The sequence below is a fragment of the Dromaius novaehollandiae genome, chromosome 1 (assembly GCF_036370855.1).
Source record: "Dromaius novaehollandiae isolate bDroNov1 chromosome 1, bDroNov1.hap1, whole genome shotgun sequence".
Taxonomy (NCBI): Eukaryota; Metazoa; Chordata; class Aves; order Casuariiformes; family Dromaiidae; genus Dromaius; species Dromaius novaehollandiae.
In genome coordinates, this window is record NC_088098.1 from 29255572 (window position 1) to 29275500 (window position 19929).

At 39.5% G+C, this 19929-nt stretch overlaps 1 protein-coding gene across 1 annotated transcript in view; it reads right to left on the minus strand.

The window, feature by feature from the left end:
* YAF2 (YY1 associated factor 2) overlaps window positions 1–19385 on the minus strand; it is a 31096-nt gene extending 11711 nt beyond the window's left edge. Inside the window, exons 1-2 of the mRNA XM_026117691.2 lie at window positions 19037–19385; window positions 18766–18891 (exon numbers count right to left, since the gene is read on the minus strand). Coding sequence (XP_025973476.1) covers window positions 18766–18891; window positions 19037–19062 — 152 coding nt within the window. The 5' untranslated portion in view covers window positions 19063–19385. The remainder of the gene's footprint in view (window positions 1–18765; window positions 18892–19036) is intronic.
* Between the last annotated feature and the right edge of the window lie 544 nt (window positions 19386–19929).

Genomic DNA, 19929 nt, shown 5'->3' on the forward strand with positions numbered 1-19929 from the left:
TGAGCTGGTGAGCCATGCTAAAGCACACTGCGGATGCCCTACACACTATTTCTTCTTCAGTTTGATGAAGCAGCACAACACTCATTTCTTACTGTTCTCTCAGCAAGTACACAGATCTCAGAATACATCTTATTCTTCTATATTGAAAGCTAGCTGATGTAATAAAATCTCGGGACCGAACACTGACTTTTCAACCTATTGAGAGACTCAGGTCTTCATACTGTTATCTGTAGTACGCAGTTTACAGGGTAAATATTATGAAGAATAAATGATGGGGTATGTCCTCAAATGCACATTTTTTCTTGAAGTTAAATCCCCTATGCTTCATATATCCTACTATGAGAAGGCATTAAAATATTTCCTAAACTTCACAGAATGTCCTAGATTAAGGAAATACCACCACTTCTGTTTTTCTATCAAGCTGAAAGATGTTCTTCAACAGATGACCTGGATCCAGAACTAATATCCCCCCAACTAGAGCTTCCATTCTAATATGACCCTTCCCTTTCCTCTTTTTGAGTTTATCTATCTCCTGGCTCCAATTCAGATAAAAAGCCCTTGTCAGAGGCTTATCCTGTCCTGAGTAGCACATTACCTATTTCATAAAGCAAAGTGCCACATATGCAAAATAACTAAAGGCTTTTAGAATACAGTATGCAAAGCCAAACATTTCAGTCTCTTATTGATCTCTGGTCAGTTTACTCACCTCACTTCTCCTTTTATAACGAGTGCAATATTCTAGTCTGCTTCTACTTCTCTATCAATGAACAGATACAATTATGTTTTCAATTCATCTTACTCCCTGGATTCCTAAAAAGTTATATATATCCTGCTCCATCCTGGAAATTAGGAAGAAATTGCTGGATATTATGCTGTAGAGGTCCAGCATACTACCAATCTGTTTTTGTTTCATGGACTCAAGTTTCTCTTTCAGATATTAGGAAGCTACCTTTTGAGTGACAAAAGGATTGAACGAGACAGACGATGTTTATGCTATCAAACAGAAAGGTAACTATTATATACGAGGAATCACTTATTCATCAGAACAGTTCTAGTTTCCAGACTGATGAGACATATCTTATCTCCTATCATATTTTCATTTCCAGAAAAGACCAGCTCCTCCTCAGAACAGTGTGCTGTATTTTTTCAAAATTCATCATTTACTTCTGTGTGGAATCTCTATAAGGTATATTCCATAACTTTCACTTGTCACATGATTTTTTTTTCTTTCTTCCTCTGTAAAAAATCATCACTTCTTAACAAGCAGGTTTCATAGACTTAAAATAATTTTATCCAACGGAACCCCTAATCGCTAAGAAGCACTGCTTATCTAAACTTCTCCCTGCAGGGAGACGCTGACCAAAATTTTGTTCAGGACAGCAGACGCAATCCTCAAGAAAGAGAGCTTAGAAATATTTGGAATAGAAACCTTACTGATTTTGTCCTGTCCCTGGGCACAGTATGCTTTTCTCAAAAATAGAATGATCCACATTATTTTTCAAATCCAAAATATTCTTTCTTTTCAGATGATTCAGGAGGACTGGATAAATGCTTCCATGTTAAAAGAAATTTGCAAATCTTCTACACTGCTGCTTGTTCCTATTTTACCCTTAAGGCCCTTACTGCACAGGACTCAACTAATGAGCCGCCCAGCATGCTTCTGAATATTTGTTCCATTCACACTTCAGATATCCACTATATCTGTCTCACGAGCAAGGCAAACTTCATTCATTGGGAACCAGTAATCTAGTCAATCAGTGCCCTGAATTTTGCTCTCCAGGGTTTTTCCAAGGATTAATTATCAGAACCACTATTGCCAAAAGGCCTTACAAGCAGTAACTAATCTACTTAGTCAAGTCATGTTTGGTCAAACTCTTGAGAAGCTGATTGCTAATGGAAACAGAACCAGCACAAAAAAAAAGAAATGCTTTGGCTTTTACGCACATTCACCACACATTTTTCCTTACAATGTCTCCTTGGAAAAATTTTAGAGTTTGTTGCAAAAGCTGCATTATAAACACAGCATATGCTAATGAACTTCAGACTAAACTCAGTAAGTGTTTTCCTGGTTCTGATTAAGGTAGTAGGAACCTTAAAATCGGAGTCAGGGGGTTCCTGATTAAATATCTTCAGTCAAAGTGTAGAGAACAAGCTCTGTCAGCTTCTACGAAAGAACACCTAAAACTAATCCTAGGCATCAGAGAAAGTCAATCAGCTCCCCAAACCACTGGAAGTTTTCCTGTATCCCACTTTCTTCTCTCTCCCCCCCTCCCTTTTTTTTTTTTTTTTTTTTAATACGTATGAAGGAACTGTTTAAAAAACAACCTTCCCAAAATTAAGCACTTCTGACAGTCATGAAAAAATATGACTATTACAGTATCATCATGACAATGCCACCACTTTTTATCTAATTCATATCCCTTTGATTTTATTCCCTCCTTTGTATGCGGTATATACAAGCTTATGCAACTTCTATGTTATTTTAAGTCATGCCTAAATTCAGCTGGTTTCTATCTGGATAGCAAAAATTTTTGTTAAAGGACTCATCTTTACTTTAATTACACAAACTCTTCTCTCCATTTGTCTATAATTACATTGCCTGTTTCTTCCTTTGACTTCTCCATTTTCCCCTCAATTCCATATAAAAATGTGACCCATAGATCTACCTTAACCTTTAATGTGAACTTTTACCCTCATGTTCCAGCTATCTCAAGCAGCATTTGCTACTACAATTAGAGGGTCACAATCTTTAATATAGTATTCCTCACAATAGTCCACCATGGCAGAGCAATACTGTTATCCCTAATGCTACTTATTAGCAGAAGCACAAAAGAAATAAGGACTCAGACATATGAGAAGTATAAGCTATACATATAATAAGCTGATGTACAGTAACCACCATGTGCACTCTTAAACCACTGCAAACGCTCCATTACTTTTGTTAGATTAGTTTTCTTCCACTGATAAAGAAAGCTTTACTGAAGAGCCTTGCTACAGACAGTAGGCCAATTAGGTGATGCATAGGAACTGATAATACTATTGTAAGAATTCATACAGCATTAAACTTCTAAGAGACTTCTCAGAATTACTGCCAAATCTGTGGCAAGGAAAGCATTTAACCCTTTCTTAAGTTCAAAAGAAGTACCCTTATCACAGGTTGACCTTCTACTCAAGTAATTGCACAATATTTCAAAGATTAAGATCTTCCAGCATTAATACTCAAAATTTAATTTTTCTGCAAAATGACATACATTTCTATACTATCACCAGTACATTAACATTTGATTTTTGAGATATCAGACCACAGTAGAACGTACAATCACACACAGATGTATACAATGCCTACAATAAAATTTCTGGATACTTGAAAACAGCATGCACCTTACAATAATATATATCACATAATAAAAACACTGTGTTACTGTGATACAGCTAATTACTACTTTAACCATATCTTGTCCTCCTTTCCACCCACCCCTTTGGGTCTGTCTTCTTTTAGGAGTGCCAGCTTTTAGAGGCCACTATCAAACTCCAAGCTCATTCTGCACAGAATTTAAAACTCCTCACTTCCTATGAAGCCTACAGAAGTTGCACGTACCTTCTTCAGCTGGAAGTTACTGTAGCTTTACATCATTTTGAAAAAATGGTATTCCTCTCTCTCCAGTGCCCTGCTGTCTTGGGCATCTCCTTTCCATTTTCTACTGTGGGACATCAGCATGTTTTTGGCTAAGCTGACTGAGTTACAGTATTCTAATTTTTTTCAAAAGGTATTCTAATTTCAATCACGCTACTAGTACTCCCTGTACCAACTAGTACTACTTTTGCCAACTTTTGCTATCACCTCATTTAGCGAGGACATCAGAAGTGCCTCATTAACATGCCTTAGTTTTTCTAGCCTTCAGTTCTCTTAGAATTAAAAAGCAAATTCAGTTCTTGTGACAAGGAGATAGACTGAAAGTCTTTACTTGTCTATATCTTGTAGTGCATTGCCATGGAAATGAGAATAATCCTTGATAATGGAAGACAGGTCGTTGAATAGATTAAGTACAGTCATCTCCTTCTTATAGCTTTGGTCTTTACGCAGAAAATAACAGGATGGGCGACATTTCTGATGATCATCTTTGAAGTGTGTAACCCGTTTACAAACAGCAAAATGTATTTTGCATCACACAAGTCACTACATTCTTGGAAGATTTACAGTATAACTTCACACACTAAAAGGCAGATGTTGCATACCCTTTTTGGCACTACATCTCGGATACAGTGTTGCATTTCAGATATTCACACTTAGGACTGCACATTGTCATGATACTTTATGTTCTGTATCACTGTTTCACTTCTTTAACTTTTTATGTTCTCTATCACCTTTTCCTCATCTCTAGACAACACAAAGAAAGCCAGCCTAATGATGGTTATGACTGTCTCTTCACTCAAATCATTCTACGTTATCAAATCTTAATATTAGTTACTCAATCAAATAGTTTCATAAACATGAACTCTTGGCTGGATGATTTCACAAAGATGTGTCATGTAAAGACTCTCGTATACTCCCTGGTTTAAAAACAAAACTCTGAAAAAACACATTAAAAATAACGATCAAAACATTATTTATTTAGAACACTTCCATAAGAGTTTTTAAGAGTGTAGTTGCAAGCCAGGATGAGACCTGATACATCAGCTTACCAAGAAAAATATACATGGTCGTTCCATGGAGCAGTGCATCTAATAAGCCTACAGATATCTTTGCTCAACACCTCTTGAAACTGCCACCAAAAATAAAAATGAAACTCCTGTAAAGCTAATATTGGGGTACGTACTTGTTCTTTTTTCTTAAATAATTGATCTCCTTGAACAAGTAATCAAACACTAACATTCTAGTGTTTATTTCATTTAAAAAAATTAAATTATCAATATGTTGTTGTGAACTTGAACAAAAGCATTGCAAGCAACAAGGTTAGGTTTAACCAGATCGTAATAAAAATCTTTTTGTCTGATATTTGTATTACAGATTTTTTTAAAAAACTTCAAACAGAATACTGTTAAGTGCATTAGAATCTTGTTGAGATCAAAGTTGAATAATTCCAATCCTACACTGTTCTTTCATTACTAGACTGAATCATTTCCCAATACAAATGTACAGGCTTTAAATATCTTATAATTTATTTGAAGATCATTTTCCACACAGGTCTATCCTAAATATTAATGTCTCAAGAAGCTAATAGAAATCTGATACCCACAGTAATACTCTAATCTCCATTTTTCTAGTTCACAGTCATTACTGAAACCTCAAGAAAAGCTTATCTTTGCATACTTTCTACTTAATCATCATATTCCTCCTAGTCCTGACTCAATTCTCCTTCACCACATGTCCTCATTTCTCTAACTACTAAGGTCCATGCTCTCAAATACCTTAACACAGCAATTATATCAATTAAATTAAAAATAAGAAGTTACTTCTCATCTCCAATGCAAGTAGATGCATAGAGGGAACAACTGATCAGTTAAGCTGGAATGATGCCTATGGAGTTATTTTACAGTGAACAACTTTTTGAACAAACAAAAGACTCCAAAGGATATGAAAAAAACTGTATTTAGACAGAATTTTTTTTAGCTGAAAATTATTCATCACATAATGCATCTTATTAGGAGAATACCTTCACTGAAGTATGAATGTTTTGAGCAATTCTTATGGCATTTAAGTAACTTCTACAGGATACAGCTATAGTTAAATATTGTAACAATGTAGTACAATAAATCTCCTGAGTGTTTTCAAAAAGACACCAGTTATGCAGAGTTCTAACTGTAACTTTGGACTACAGCTTAGATAGCTTTCTACTCTGAAGATCACAGGACAGGTTACAACAAGCAGCTTTGGAATGCGACTTTTCCATGATGGACTGATGATTTGGATTTAGATGCTAGAAGGTCTAGTTGGCTCCAGAATGAAATATATGTATTTCAGAATTTTCCACATCAAGTAGTGAAGTACCACAAAGTAGAAGATACTAAGAATTAAATACCTTTTCCTCCGGCCCTTTCTTCCATTCTTTTTAATACAATTCTACACCCTCTTACTCCTATATAATGATGACCAGGTACTTTACAAGTGTCAAGTAATTAACTTTTTCACTTCCTCAAGCACGTCTTCTCTCTTTGTCAGAAGTCTTTCTGCAAAAGAAGTTACAATGAGGATAGTGACTTTTGCATCTATGCCCCTTCCTGTCTCATTTGCTTCCCACTTTACTGGACCTTAATACTAACAAATGCAAGCAACTTCACCTAAACAGGAGAATAAAGTTTTAAATATACATAACTGCTCCAATCTTCCCTGTTTGGACAGACCTCTGCCTGCAAAGAGCTTAACCTCAAACAATTTTTTTTTTAAAGACCAGGATCTATGAAAAATATCACAACAGCAAGGCCTATATTTATACAGACATTACAATGGTGTCTGCAGCTTTAAATAAAATAAATGGATATAAATTAAATTTAGCATCCTGATCTTATCATCACAGCTTACAAATACATAGGTAAAGAATTTCCTAAAATTCAAGAAATCGTTACTCAAGTTCTTTATAATACAGAAAGAAATCGATAGACCTGAAACACAAATACCTGCATTAAGTCATTACACAACTGTCCTCATGTAATAAACCAGGCAATCAACAGTCATTAAACTGAACTGACACATACTGAATGGCAGAATCTTATTAAAATTCAAGTCAGAAGGCAAAATTAAAATCCTACATTTTAGACCACTTATTCTAGTTTATGCACAAATCTCTATCATTAAGGTGCCAGTACATGCAATCTGGCAGTACAGAAGCAAAGAAAAAAGACTCCTTATCTTTAATGACCTCTCAACAGAGGTGCCTCAAGACAACAATGAATTTTTCAAATACCAGTTTGACAGTAAACACTTTAAGCAATGTCCTGAAATATTTTTCAGATTTCAGTAGCAGTGGACAACACACAAAACAATCATATCAAAATAACTAGAGAGAAATGTCACACAATTCTACATACACACACACACACCCCTCTCAACTTTTAATATGTCCCTCCACATACTTGCAAGTTAGTAGCTACAAAGTTTGAGACTTCATTTTCTTACATCCGGCAATTTTTTTTTTAAACTAACTAAACATTTAAATTTTTCTAGATTTGATACACAAGCAAAATTTATTTTTAAATCATAGTTATCTTTTAATGGACTATCACGTTTACCCTGTAAACTGTTTGTACAGCACCTCATGTAGCAAGAACCTCTAAGTACCCCTGAAATACCGAGTAAATAATACTCCAAACCTAAGGAAACTGCTTGCTCAACTTCACTGAAAAGCCAGCACAAACATTTGTCCCCTTACCACCAGAACAGGTTCATAACTTACCTCCTGATTCCACAGAAATTTATGATTGATTTCTGCATAAGCACATTGGTAATATTATTTAGAACAAAAGGAAAAGCATAAGAAGTGTTGTGTATACACTAAGTAGTACTGCACATATTGTGGCCAATTAGATCTTGCAGCCTGTGGTCTACAGAGCAGAAGCTAGAAGTACATGTAATGATGCTACTCTGCAGTTAAAGTCACATTATGAGAATCTAAAAATATTTCCTATTACTGTTTCTTATAGAGCAAATACAGTAGTTGCTAGCAATTAAATTACATCACTAGCAGAAGAAGCAGTCTTTGGATTATGACACAGATCAGCTCATCCTCCCCCAGTCATCAGTACTCTATTAAGCAATCCATAGCATAAAAACTATCACATTAAACTACATTTTTCTTGCAGTATCACATGAATATGCTCATGCTAATCACCACACAAAGCCACCTTGTGAGAAACTAGTCTTTATTTCTACATTGAGGCAGTTCATGATTAAATGCATCTTCAACATGCAATAATCGACTGTGCTACCCAAAATTATTTTTTCTCATTACCATCACTTCTGTTATATTCTGGAGTGTTAACAGTACATTGCACTGTCTCTGCAAATTATACAACAGAGTAATCCTGACAATTCACACACTGGAATTAGTGGTCTGTATGGGAAAATATAATATAGACCCATATGTGTATCACAGAGTAACAATGCAATTTCTACACATATACTGTATATTTTAATGCTAACTTTCAGCCAGCTCTGATTTCCAGTGTTTTAATATTCCTAGCTGTTTTACTGTGTGAACCATTTACTTGGAATTCATCCATTCAGCGCATTTCTAGCAATTCTGTCTTTCAATAAAAGCTGATTCAATTAGAATAGACTTACAGAACCCATATGGTTTTATCAGTCACTGTATAAATGTGCAGAAAACTACCCCTTGAGGCAGCGTCCCTATTTAATCATTCCCTTTAAGGGAATGCCCTATTTTCCAGATGGCATTTAACAGATGAGGCCAGCAAGTCTCCTGCAGACGACTGGTACAGCGTACAAAGGTCTGCCCTAAACAGAAATATCTGTATCGGGACCTTTAGAAAGCCCAAATTCATCTTCATGAATAGTTTTTAAAGCAGCTATCAAATGTTACTTTTTCAACAATCATTTTTAAGACTTCAACTTCTCACATGTTGTTATTAAAAATTCTTCCCCATGTGCCACAAACCGTGTGGTTCATTGATGCTCAGCATAGGTGACATTTATATTGAAAATGTTCTGTTTGAGAAACACATACACATCAACCAATTCCTGTTTCCTAGATGACAATGTGCTACACATGAGCAGGGCTCAAGAAGCTCAGTTTCCTTAATAACATCCCCTGAGGAGGCAGTATTTGGGAGTCTGCAGAGAAGGCAGTGGGTACAGTCTTTTAGACCCCTAGATCCTTGGGATTCATGGGGAAGTGACCTCTCCCAACTTCCAATCCCACAAAGGATTGGATCCTCCAGGCTGCTCCTCTGTCCCCTTCCTGTAGAAACTGTGATGCTTCTTGCACCTATGCGAAAAAACACACGTGAAAAATGAGGTTCATACCAATGCAGAAGCACAGCTATTGTTGCACAAAACAGGGTAAATATATGGCACAGGTAGTTTTGTGACCAAACAGGAAAGAACTCGTTTCTGATCTATCTTATTTGCTCTGCACTATGGGTGTGTTTGATCCTCCCAGAAGGCTGTGGCATCCTAGGAACTTCCTCCATTCAGAGCCAGCACCACAGAGATGTCCATTTTAAGGAGGAGGAGAGACTATATACTACCCCTAAACCAAGCCTCCATAATGCTCCTAAGGAAGCAGCATATTCACAGAAGAAGATGCCACAAAATCATCACTCCTCACCTTTTATTTTTCCTTTCTTTTTCAGCCAAATACAGAACTTCCAGCTCATGACACTGAGCGTACAATGTGATGATATTTGTAAGACAACTTTCACTGAATGTATCAAACCAACTTTTTTCAGCTTTTAGAGTTAGTTCTACTTTTTAAAATAAAATTTAAAATCCCCATTAATTCACTTTTTTTTTTCTGATAAGCACTATCATTTGAACTATGCAGTTCAGATATAGTGCATTCAAACTTTACAGAAAAGTTTAGAGATGAGGCCAAGACTTTCAGCAAGTCAGAATAGGAAAGCTTTCAGTTATTCATGTCCCCTCCTCTCCCCACCAGTCTCCTAAGAAAGCAAGAAAAAACTTGTAGCAGACTTCAAGGTCATATCTTGTAGTCTTCAACCTGATTTCTGATGGAAAGTTTGCCAGCCGACAGCCTACCAACAACAGTCTGCAGCTGAACTCTCCAAGTTCAAGCCTGCTCTACATCAACGTACCACACACCCGTGGAATGCACTTCAGAGAAAGCAGACAATTCTCAGGATCTCTCTGTCCTACTTAAACTACTCATCCAGTGTAAGCTGAAAGTTACTGCATGAAAGCACACAAAATGTACACTTAATGTTTTGTCCCAGTAGCCTACTTCAAAAATATTTTGTAGCCAACTGTATCAGCCAAGAAGAGAAGACATTATTTTATCATATATCAGGGAAATTTTTCTGCAGAGCATGCTGCCCTAACCTGACTTTCAAGAGGAAAAGCACAGATACTTGTATCAAAGTATAAACAGGAATAGGGGGCAGTCACAACAGTAAAGAATAAATTGTTATAAAAAGTTACAGGGCAGATGTAACTTCTGGTCATTCAGATGATCAGGTGATACTACAAAGAGCTTCCTTCTTATCAGCAAGACTTCTATTTATTGTATGTAATCTCAATGTAGGTATTTATCTTTCAGACCAAGGCAGCTAATTATTTTACTGAGAAAAGATACAGTAAGTGAGAATACCACTAGTGGAACTAAAAGCAAAGATGCTATTTCCACTAACAAAAAAAAGCTAAACATACTGAAACACTCACCATTAACGTCTGAAAGGAAAGTATATAAACATGGAAATAGAAAGGAAAAGTATGTCCATTATCAAATATAGAAAGCAAGCAAATACCAGATGGCATGAAGGCTTCTTTACTTCATTCTCCACACAAAAGTTTAATTTCATATAGCCAAATTAAACAAGGGAATATGAATACAATTTGCAATAGGAAACAGAACAGGCTACTGAATGCTACATGTGGCAGTCAGTAGCATCTAATGAAATTCACTCTAGAAAACAAATTGTTTAGAGAACTACAGGAAAAGGGAGAAGTCATCAAGTACTATGGGGGGTGTGGGGGGGAATCGCAACATGGGTAAATAAAAATCCAGGAAATTGCAGGTCATTCAGCCTAGCTTCAAACCTCAGAAAGATCCCAGAACAATTTTGTAATAATTAGAAGCAATGTAAAGGGTAAAGCCAACTGGCTTAGCATGTCTAGTTTCTCTGTAACAGAGTAATTGCCTCAGTGATTAGAAGAGCAGCAGTAAATGTCTCGAGTCTCAACTTGTGACACAGTCAGAAATGCATTCTCTCACTCAAGCTAGATATACAACAGGGATGAAGTTGCCCAAAACGAAGTGCACAATTAGTTGTTCTACTTTTTAATAGTAGTTCTCAACCATCAGTTGTAGCATTTACAGTGAGGTTTTACAAGGTATACTATTTAATGTACTTATTTGCAGTTTGGACAAAAGATTAAAGTACAAAACAACCAAACAGCACCAAGCTGAAAGGTAATGAGAATTATCTCAAGATAGTCCTGGCTTAGGATGACTCAAAAAAAAAAAAAAAAAAAAAAAAAAAAAAAATCAGAATGATAAAATCCAAGCAAGACAGCGCAAAGCACTACAGTTAGGCCAGACAACTGCATAAAAACAGAAAATACCCAAGTAAAAGCGCGACACAAATGGATATGAGACTGCATTGGATCAAGTAGATCACAGCATGAAGAAGCCAACATCACAATACTGTTGCACAAAAGGAAAATCTTCGCTCAAGGCAGCAACAACAGGCAACATTATTTATCAAGAATTTGAAAAGGAGTAATCCCACTATGCCTTACACTACAAGTGACTAAGCTGAAGGTCTATCTACAGTTTGGAGGTACCACAGTAAGAAAGAGGTGTACAGATGGAAGAGTCAAGAATAAAGAAACACAATAGACACTGAAGAAACCTGTGACCTGTAAGAAAAGCTGGTGCGATTTTCTGTGTCTAGGAAAGAGATTTAGAAAGAGAGAGAAGACAATGAGTGAACATGGAAACTACATTCCAATAACCACAGAACTACAAGTATATTGGGAACTTCACTGGGAACAGGGCATGTACAAATCATCTTAACTTACTGAACAGAAAGGCTGGATATCTAGAAAAATATCAAGGATAAAAAAGCACCAGAAATAAAAAAGGTATCTAAAAAGGTTACAGTCTCCTTCACTGGAGGCTTCTTAGGACAAAACTCAGAGATCGCCCAGATTTACTGATTGCCCTTCAATACAGGGAACTGAAGTCTCTGGAAGACCTTTTCCATCCCGTGCTCTAAGGCAACACAGACAAGCCAAGGGATCTTTAAGGCACACATTAGCCTTCTTAGAACCCTTCCTATAACAAACCAAATATGTTCAAAGCTTTTCTTACTTTAGTAACTATGGAAAACAAATACAAATATATATTTTTTGCCTTTGGATAAGCACAGTTCATCTGAACAAGTCATTCTTAACCAGCAGAACCTACCTCTGACCCTGCAGTGCCCATTTACAAAAACAGCCTTCCAGAGGGGATATCTGCCAGCTCCGTAATGAGATCTCTGACAGCACTAGTTATCATAGGAGGGGAAGAGACAAAGCTGTATGGAAAGGGATGATTTGTTTTCCGTTTTGTGTATGTTTCTTTAATTACGTAAGACATATGCATACAGAAGGCCAAGTCACAATAGCAGTTACCTAAATTGCAGGCTGAAGTTGACTGCTGATATGACTACCACTTTGAACATGATACAAAAAGAAACAACTAACCTACATTTAGACCTAGGTTGGATAACATAAACAGCCCCCACCGTGTCATAGCCTAAAATCTAATGAAATATGGTTTGCTCTGTTTTGGGGAGATTTTTTTGTTTTTGTTTTCCATTTCAATACACAAGCGATAATGAAAAGAAAGAGTCATAGAAAAAAGTTAAATTAAAAATACCAAGCTCATGATTAACAAAAGCACATTTTTCATGAGCTGTTTAAAGTAATGGATTAAAATATCTGTCAGGTTCAAAAGTACACAGATCTAAGAACAGAATTAATCTAAAAAAAAAAAAAAAGGGCAAATTATGTAGTCTTCCAAAAATATAAACTCCATCTTCTTTTGACTACCCGTTACATTCTTTATTCTCCATACAAGCTATGCCTATCAATAAAATAAAACCATTTTATTATTATTTTATTCCATATAGGAAAAACAAAATAAAACTCCATTCACATTCCCCTGTGCAAAATCCCAAAATCTCACTGCATTTTTCAGGGAAAATAATCCCTACTATGATGCAAAAAAATACTTTTAAAAAACATCTGAAAAAGACTTGAAGTCCAGAATGCCCAGATTATCTGATGATTATACACAGACTAAAAGGGAACTATTCAATAATGTTCTTCCTCATAATAATTTAATACTTCAACTAACAATATAAGACTTGTAATACAGAGCTTGGTAAAGTATGTACTACATATAATTTTTTCCACACACTTCATTCCTGCAAACATTTCCTTTTCCAAACTACCACATATAATGAACAGCTCTTCAGTACGTTAAGCTTGATTTAGGCTTATACTTGTAAAATCAGCACGACAGCTGGTTCTTCCTCTTTTTCTCCTTCACAACCTACCCCCGACACACACGCGCACGCATGCGCACACACACGCAGGCTGCATACTGGAAGGCAGAAGGGAGAGTCCTTAATGAGCTGTTGTAAAACAGGCATGTTAGACCAGATACACAAGATAAGTACCAACTCTCTGTCCTGAACACTACTGCATTTCAACAGAAATACAAATACCAGATTTGGTTAAATGTAACTGATTTGTGCTTATAAACATCCAGATGGTACATGACTAAACAAATTGCACATGTTTTCTGAAGAAAAATGACCTTGATATCCAAGATAAAAATTAAGCATTTTATTTATGCTTATCAAAGCATAAAATAAACTCATGACAGCTTCAAGTAGAGACCTGTATCTTGTATTTCTGAGATTGTCAGAAACATTTCTAAAATACATGCATATACAGAATGGCCGCATTCTCAGGTACAGTCAAGGAGCACACATCAAATATCAAGCAAACATACAAAGATGGCTTCCAAGTTCCTTATTTCTCTGACTGTCTCTTCTCTCTGGTTACGATTTAAAGTTGGCTTTTCATACCTCAAGCCAAGAGAAAAGGAACAACACAATAATGGAGATCCATAGAGCACAGGACATGCCCTCATTCAGCTGGGTTTTTATAAACATATAAATACACACACACACACACACATATATATATAAATAAATACGTGTGTGCATATATATACACAGACACAGACACATACACACTTTAGCAGTACAAAGTGTTAGAGGTATCCATCCCAGTCCCACAGAAATTGATCCTAACTTGTGATAGCCTGCTCCAGCCTGGCTACAAATTTCATGGGCTATTTTATGTAAATGAAGTTACATATAGCAGCTGGCCCAACATGTTTATCAGAAAGAGGAATACATCTTACAAAATATATCCCCACAGAAGCCAACTTGTGCCTGTTTTCTTATCTCGTTATTCTCCCTGCCTCCCTCTTTCCCCTCATCGAAAGGAAGAAAAATGCTTTGAGTTTGCATAGTGTGTGCTAGTCCTGTAGGTTCAGAGCTTTTACTGAATCTAAACTCAGCAATAAAAGTAGTTCTAAAATAAAATAAAATAAAATAAAATGAAAGCATAAGAAGGATAAAGTCGTTACACCTTTGTACAATAGTCCTTCTCCAGTTATTAACTTAGAGAATACTATTCACAAAAATATACTCTGGAATTCTGCCCATTTTGCTAATTTGAAAATCACAGAATGCTGTCACGTCCAAAGAGAGAAATCAATCACATACTGTTTTCCCCCCACCAAGACTGCTTTTTCTTAACGTTAAAAGAAGGCAACAGAGTATCACACCAAGCATTTCAAAGTTAAAAAAGCCAGATTTGCAGTTCCACCTGTAACTCTCACTATACTCCCCTGGGTGTTCATCCTTTACATTGAATGGACAGTTTGTCATAACATAGAGAAAAAGAACGGGATCAGGTAACTACAGACCAGAACGCAGTACACAAGTATAAGAACCAAATTAAGAAGCGAAAGCAACAGATATTTTTAAATCCAGACACTACACCACTATCTATATAATAAAGCGTTAATATGATTTGGGGGAAGAAGGAGGAGAGAAGGGATGGAGAGGTAATGCAGTTTCCTAGAAGACAGGAGAGAACAGGAAATATACATCCCTTCAGATCTAATGCTAGTCCTCTTCCATACTTATTCCCAGTATGTCCTTTCAGCAAGGCTGGAACACTGAACCTCGGCTTTGTAATATGCCTGAATTACATGAGCTGACAAGAAAAAAACCCAAACACCATACTGGAGGAAAGAAAAGAGGAAGCAATTACTTGCTGCAATAAGGTCTGTTCAGGGATCCAGCCCAATTCTTGAAATTCAACCTGTATTCACATACAAGTATTCACATACTCCTGATTCAGACAGTGCCAGATAGTGAGTGGAAGGAAAGAAAGAAAGAAATGGTAGTATGCCCACTGAGGCAATTCTCTTTTGGGAAAGCAATAGTTGTGAGAGCCAGTCCAGACACAGCAACCCCACTATAATATCCTCAGGAGCTAAATAATGCACTTCCACGGTTTTCAGCATAGTATCATTGCCACTGTTGCTTTTACAGTGGTGCTAGTGTGGGCTTTGAGAGTGCTCTATTACTTCATTTTTCTGTACAATGCAAGTGACAGAGGGGAAATGATGATTTTCAAGTGTTTGTGTCTCAGCAAAACTTAAACAATTTCATGGGGCAAGGAAATCAAACCACTTATTTAGCCTAAGGACTCTTCCTCTTGCCAAACTTCAATGGCTTTTGCAAACAATAGACCTTCTCAAAGAGACTGTACAAATTCTTTATCATGGAAACTATTAGGCAACCTAAATATAGAGTTTGTTACCAGTTCCCTCTATACCACAGTATGTTAGGGTTCTCTTCAGCATTCCTTACTCATACTTCTAATGAATTTCAGCAGGAGATTTGTCCAAGTAAGGAATGATTATTGCAGCCCTGGGTTCCTTACATTTATACAACATCTTTCATCTAAAGAGATTTCAAAATGTTTTAAAGGTCACATATAGAAAATTACTATATTCAGTACAGTCTCCTATCAAGAGGAACATAGTAATTTATCAGTACCCAAGCAACAACATAGAAAAACTTAGGTTAGCAAGTAAATAAGAAAGACATATCTACAGGGAGAATTTAGAACCTTGATGACGTCGCCAAATTAAAGTCTGGCAACAGTTCCACAGTAAAAGGCAGGCAAAGGGATTTAACTGGCAGATAGGACCATAGTTTTACATCTGACTCATAGCACATCCAACTCCAGCATCGTGCTGGGGCAACGATTTAGTATTAAACCCAGAGAGAAGCCTGCCACCTCAGGAATCAATTATACCACTTCCTGCAGCATCCAGGGTTTCTCTTGGAGGTCTTCCATCCAAGCACAGCCCGGGTTAACCATGCAAGGTGATACTGCCACAGTCAAAGTTAATTGAACTCCATGAAACAATCTGTTTCAGTTTAAAAGTATATTAAAATACAATCAAAAAGTCATAAGAATCATTTTTACTAATGTTAAAAATTCCACCAGTTTTTCAAGACCATAACCCATGTCTAGCCTTTGGCATAAAAGATCATTCTTTCAGAGAAGAAATTATTCAACAGTGAAACCACACACCAATGTGAAAAAATTTCCTACAAAGTTAATTGTACAAGATTAGTATGAAAACTACGACAATCAATTCCCAGCTAACTTCCAGTGGCTTTCAAATACATTCATCTTCACTACAATTGCCTGCTTTTCCACATGTTCACATTTGGTGAATTTTAACATTCAGAAGCAGACATTAAGTCCATCACAAAGAAACAGGATTCTCTGAACTGAAAAAGAAAAAAGTGTTTTGCAGTATCTTCTAGACAAAGTTCTCATCTCAGGAGTAAAAAAAATGCAGTAGACATCTTGAAATAAGAACTAATGCACACTAAAAACTCTGTGGAGGCATCAGCTTAATCTATATAAACATTAAATTTCAAAATGGTAGGCCAGAAAAATGTCATTCCCAGGGTCATCTAAACTCCACAGCACTGTTGTTCAGAATAACATTGATGAAAAACACTCCACTGCACAGGCAATACAAGCAAATGTTTTAACAGGGCCCCAGTTTGGTTTCTTGGACTCCAGCTCCTTTAAAAAAAAAAAAAAAAAAAAAAAAAAAAAATCCACCCAAATGGCCTTTTGTGTCTCTTTGGCACCCTAATGATTCCCTCCAGAGACGCAAAGCTCTACTTACTAGCTCAAATCTAATTTCAGATTTGGGGCCTAAAATTGCCTGGTCTAAAACTGCAACCTGTATTTATCTCATGCCATGTGTAAATCCTGGACTTTGCACACACATGAAACTGTGACCCATTTAAACCTTACGGGAAAGAAAAATCCATAAACCTAGTCACCTACACATTTGTTGTGGAGTTTGAGTAGAGAAATAAAAATCAATGCACCAACTAAAACTCTGTGTATCAGAACACCGTGGGGGAGGAAGGGGACATCAAAAAATTAAGCTCCATATTGTGCTCCCAAAATATTCAAGAGGAAAAGAAAAGGCCATAATAATACTGGTTTATCCGATTATTTCTTCCACACTTTTTTTTAAGTTTTAGTGCTTTTATCCCACTGAGTTTCCAGTGGGACAAAACAGTATTTTAAACTGACTCTGCCAATAAAACTGAATAGAGTTTAAAAAAGGCTGTTACCTGCATTTGTGCTGTTTTAAAGATTTTGCATTCACTTTCAGCAGGATTATTCTGTTGAATATTATCAATCCATACGCATCTATCTGTGCCATAAATACAAAACCATTCCCAACTGTAAACTATGTTACGTGCGACAGATACAATTCCTCTTAGCACATTTATCTCACCGATTTCCTTATTAAAAAAAAAAAACAACAACAACAACTAGTATTCAAGACTAAGTTATCAGGAGACTTCGGACATTCATTCAGCTTTCCAGAAGTCTAGGAAACAGGCGTTAGAAATGAAGCAGAATCTTACTTGCAAAATAATTTGACTTAACCTTGCACATTTGATTTCAAACATAGAACATTTGCTGTAATTCATATTCCATACTGCTTTGAATGATATCTAGAATGTAATTGCTGCTTTTGATAGAATTGCAACTTTTATTGCCACTTAAACTTCTCTTGCTGACAGGATTAGCCAATAGGTATGATAACCACAACAAAGGATTCTTCAATAATATTCTGTCAGCACACAAAGACTACAAGTGCACTCCTGTTGGTTTTATAAAATCCTCCATTCCCCGGGCGCACACATTTAGGCTGCAATATCGAACAATACGGATACATGCGGGAACCAGTTAATTCACTGCAAGCTTTCCGATGGGTGCTACAGGGGAAAAAAAAGGCCCTTGTGGGAAGCCACTGATTTTTCAGGGTGCCACTTCCACATGGCACAATTCAGCCCATCCGCAATTCCCTTCTAAACAGCCAAGAGTCACTACCCACCTCAAGAGCCACTAAATCTGCATGGGGGGGGGGGGAAGGCAACAGCTCTCTGGATGGAGACAAGTGTGGGGGGGAATGACGTTTTAGGGGGATGAAGTTAAACTCCTTAGAAGGATGGGGGGAAAAAAAAAAGGTATTAATTCAGGAGTGTTTTAACCAACCGGCCGTGCCCCAGGGGATCACTCTCCCCTCGCGAGGGGCACGGCTTTGCGGTGTTTGGGCCGTACAGACGATTATTTTTTTTTTTCTCCCCCTCTTTTTTTTTTGGTCCTTTTCCTGGCGGCTGCAGGGCGGTGCAACCCAGGGAGAAGGAGGTTACACACCCTCTTCCCAGCCAGTAAATCCCACAGCGGGGGAGCTGGGCCTGCCCGGGGTCACGTTTACCGGGGAGCTCCGGGCCAGGGGGTCGCGGCGAGACTCGCCGCGACCCCCTGGCCCGGAGCTCCCCGGTAAACGTGACCCAGCTGCTGCCTCCGGCGGTCTCCCTGGCTGCCCGGGGAGCCCGGGCGACGGCTCCCCGCCCGGCGCGGCGGGGACTCACCGTGTGGAAGTGCCCTTCCTCACGTCGCACATCATGCACTTGAAGGCCTCGGCGCTGTTGCGGAAGGTGCAGACGCTGCAGTCCCAGTAGCCCTCGTCCGAGGAGGGCTTCGGCTGCCGCTTCGGCCTGCGGAGACACACGCACACAGCGCGGGGCGACCCGCCGCCGTCACGCCGCCCCGCCGCCGCCGCCTCCTCCCCCGGGGGCGCCCCGCCGGCCGCCATCGCTCCCGCACCGGGCCGCGGCAAGGCGGCGCCGCCGCTGCCCCTACCTGGTCGGGCTCTTCTTGTCTCCCATGCCGGCTCCAGACGCGGCCCGGCGCGGCCCTTTGTGTGTGTGTCAGCGCGGAGCGGCGCGGGGGGCTCTGCTCCCGCACGGGGACCCGGGGAGGAGGAGCCGCCGCCGCAACCTCCAGCTGTCGGGGAAACTCCTGCCGCTGCCGCCGCCGCTGCCCCCTCCCCCCTCACGTGTCCCCCCGCCGCCAACCAGCGGCCGCCCGCAGGCCGCGGCGCCCGGCGGGCCGCGCGCGGCGGCAGGTTCGCAACGGCCGGCGGCGCGGGCGCTGCGAGCCGGGCGGCGGCGCGGCCGGGCGCCGCGGGGGCTGCTGGGGGCGGCGGGGGGTGGACTTCGCCCGCCCGCGCGGAGGGGCGGCCCCGGCGCCGCCGCCGCCGCCGCCATTGTGCCGCGGGCGCCCCGCGCAGGCCGCGCGGCCGCACATGGCCCCGCGCAGCGCCGCCGGCGCCTCCCGTGGCGCGGAGGGTTGGCGGCGGCCCCGGCGCGGCCTAGGCCCGACCCCACCGGCCGCCCCGCCGCGGCGCCAGGCGGCGGAGGCCGCGGGCAGGGCTGGGCCCGGCGGCAGGGAGCCCCGGGCGGGGCGGGCCGGGCTCAGGGCGCTGCGGGCAGCCGGGCCTCCCTGCGGGGACCGGCCGCGAGGCTCTCCCCGTCGGTGGGAGGCGAGGGGAAGGCCCGGGCCAGACAGCCTGGCCCGGGATTTGTGCTGCTCTGCACCGCTTTCCCGCTGAAACCGCTTTTCTGTTAGCACAGAGTAACGTTTGTGGTAACATCTGGCTTGCCTCATTCTCCTTTCCAGAGAATTTCTTCTTTAAGGAAGAAAAGGAGACAAACTGAATGCTTCATGAGGGTCTGTTTAGAAGGCTACGCAGG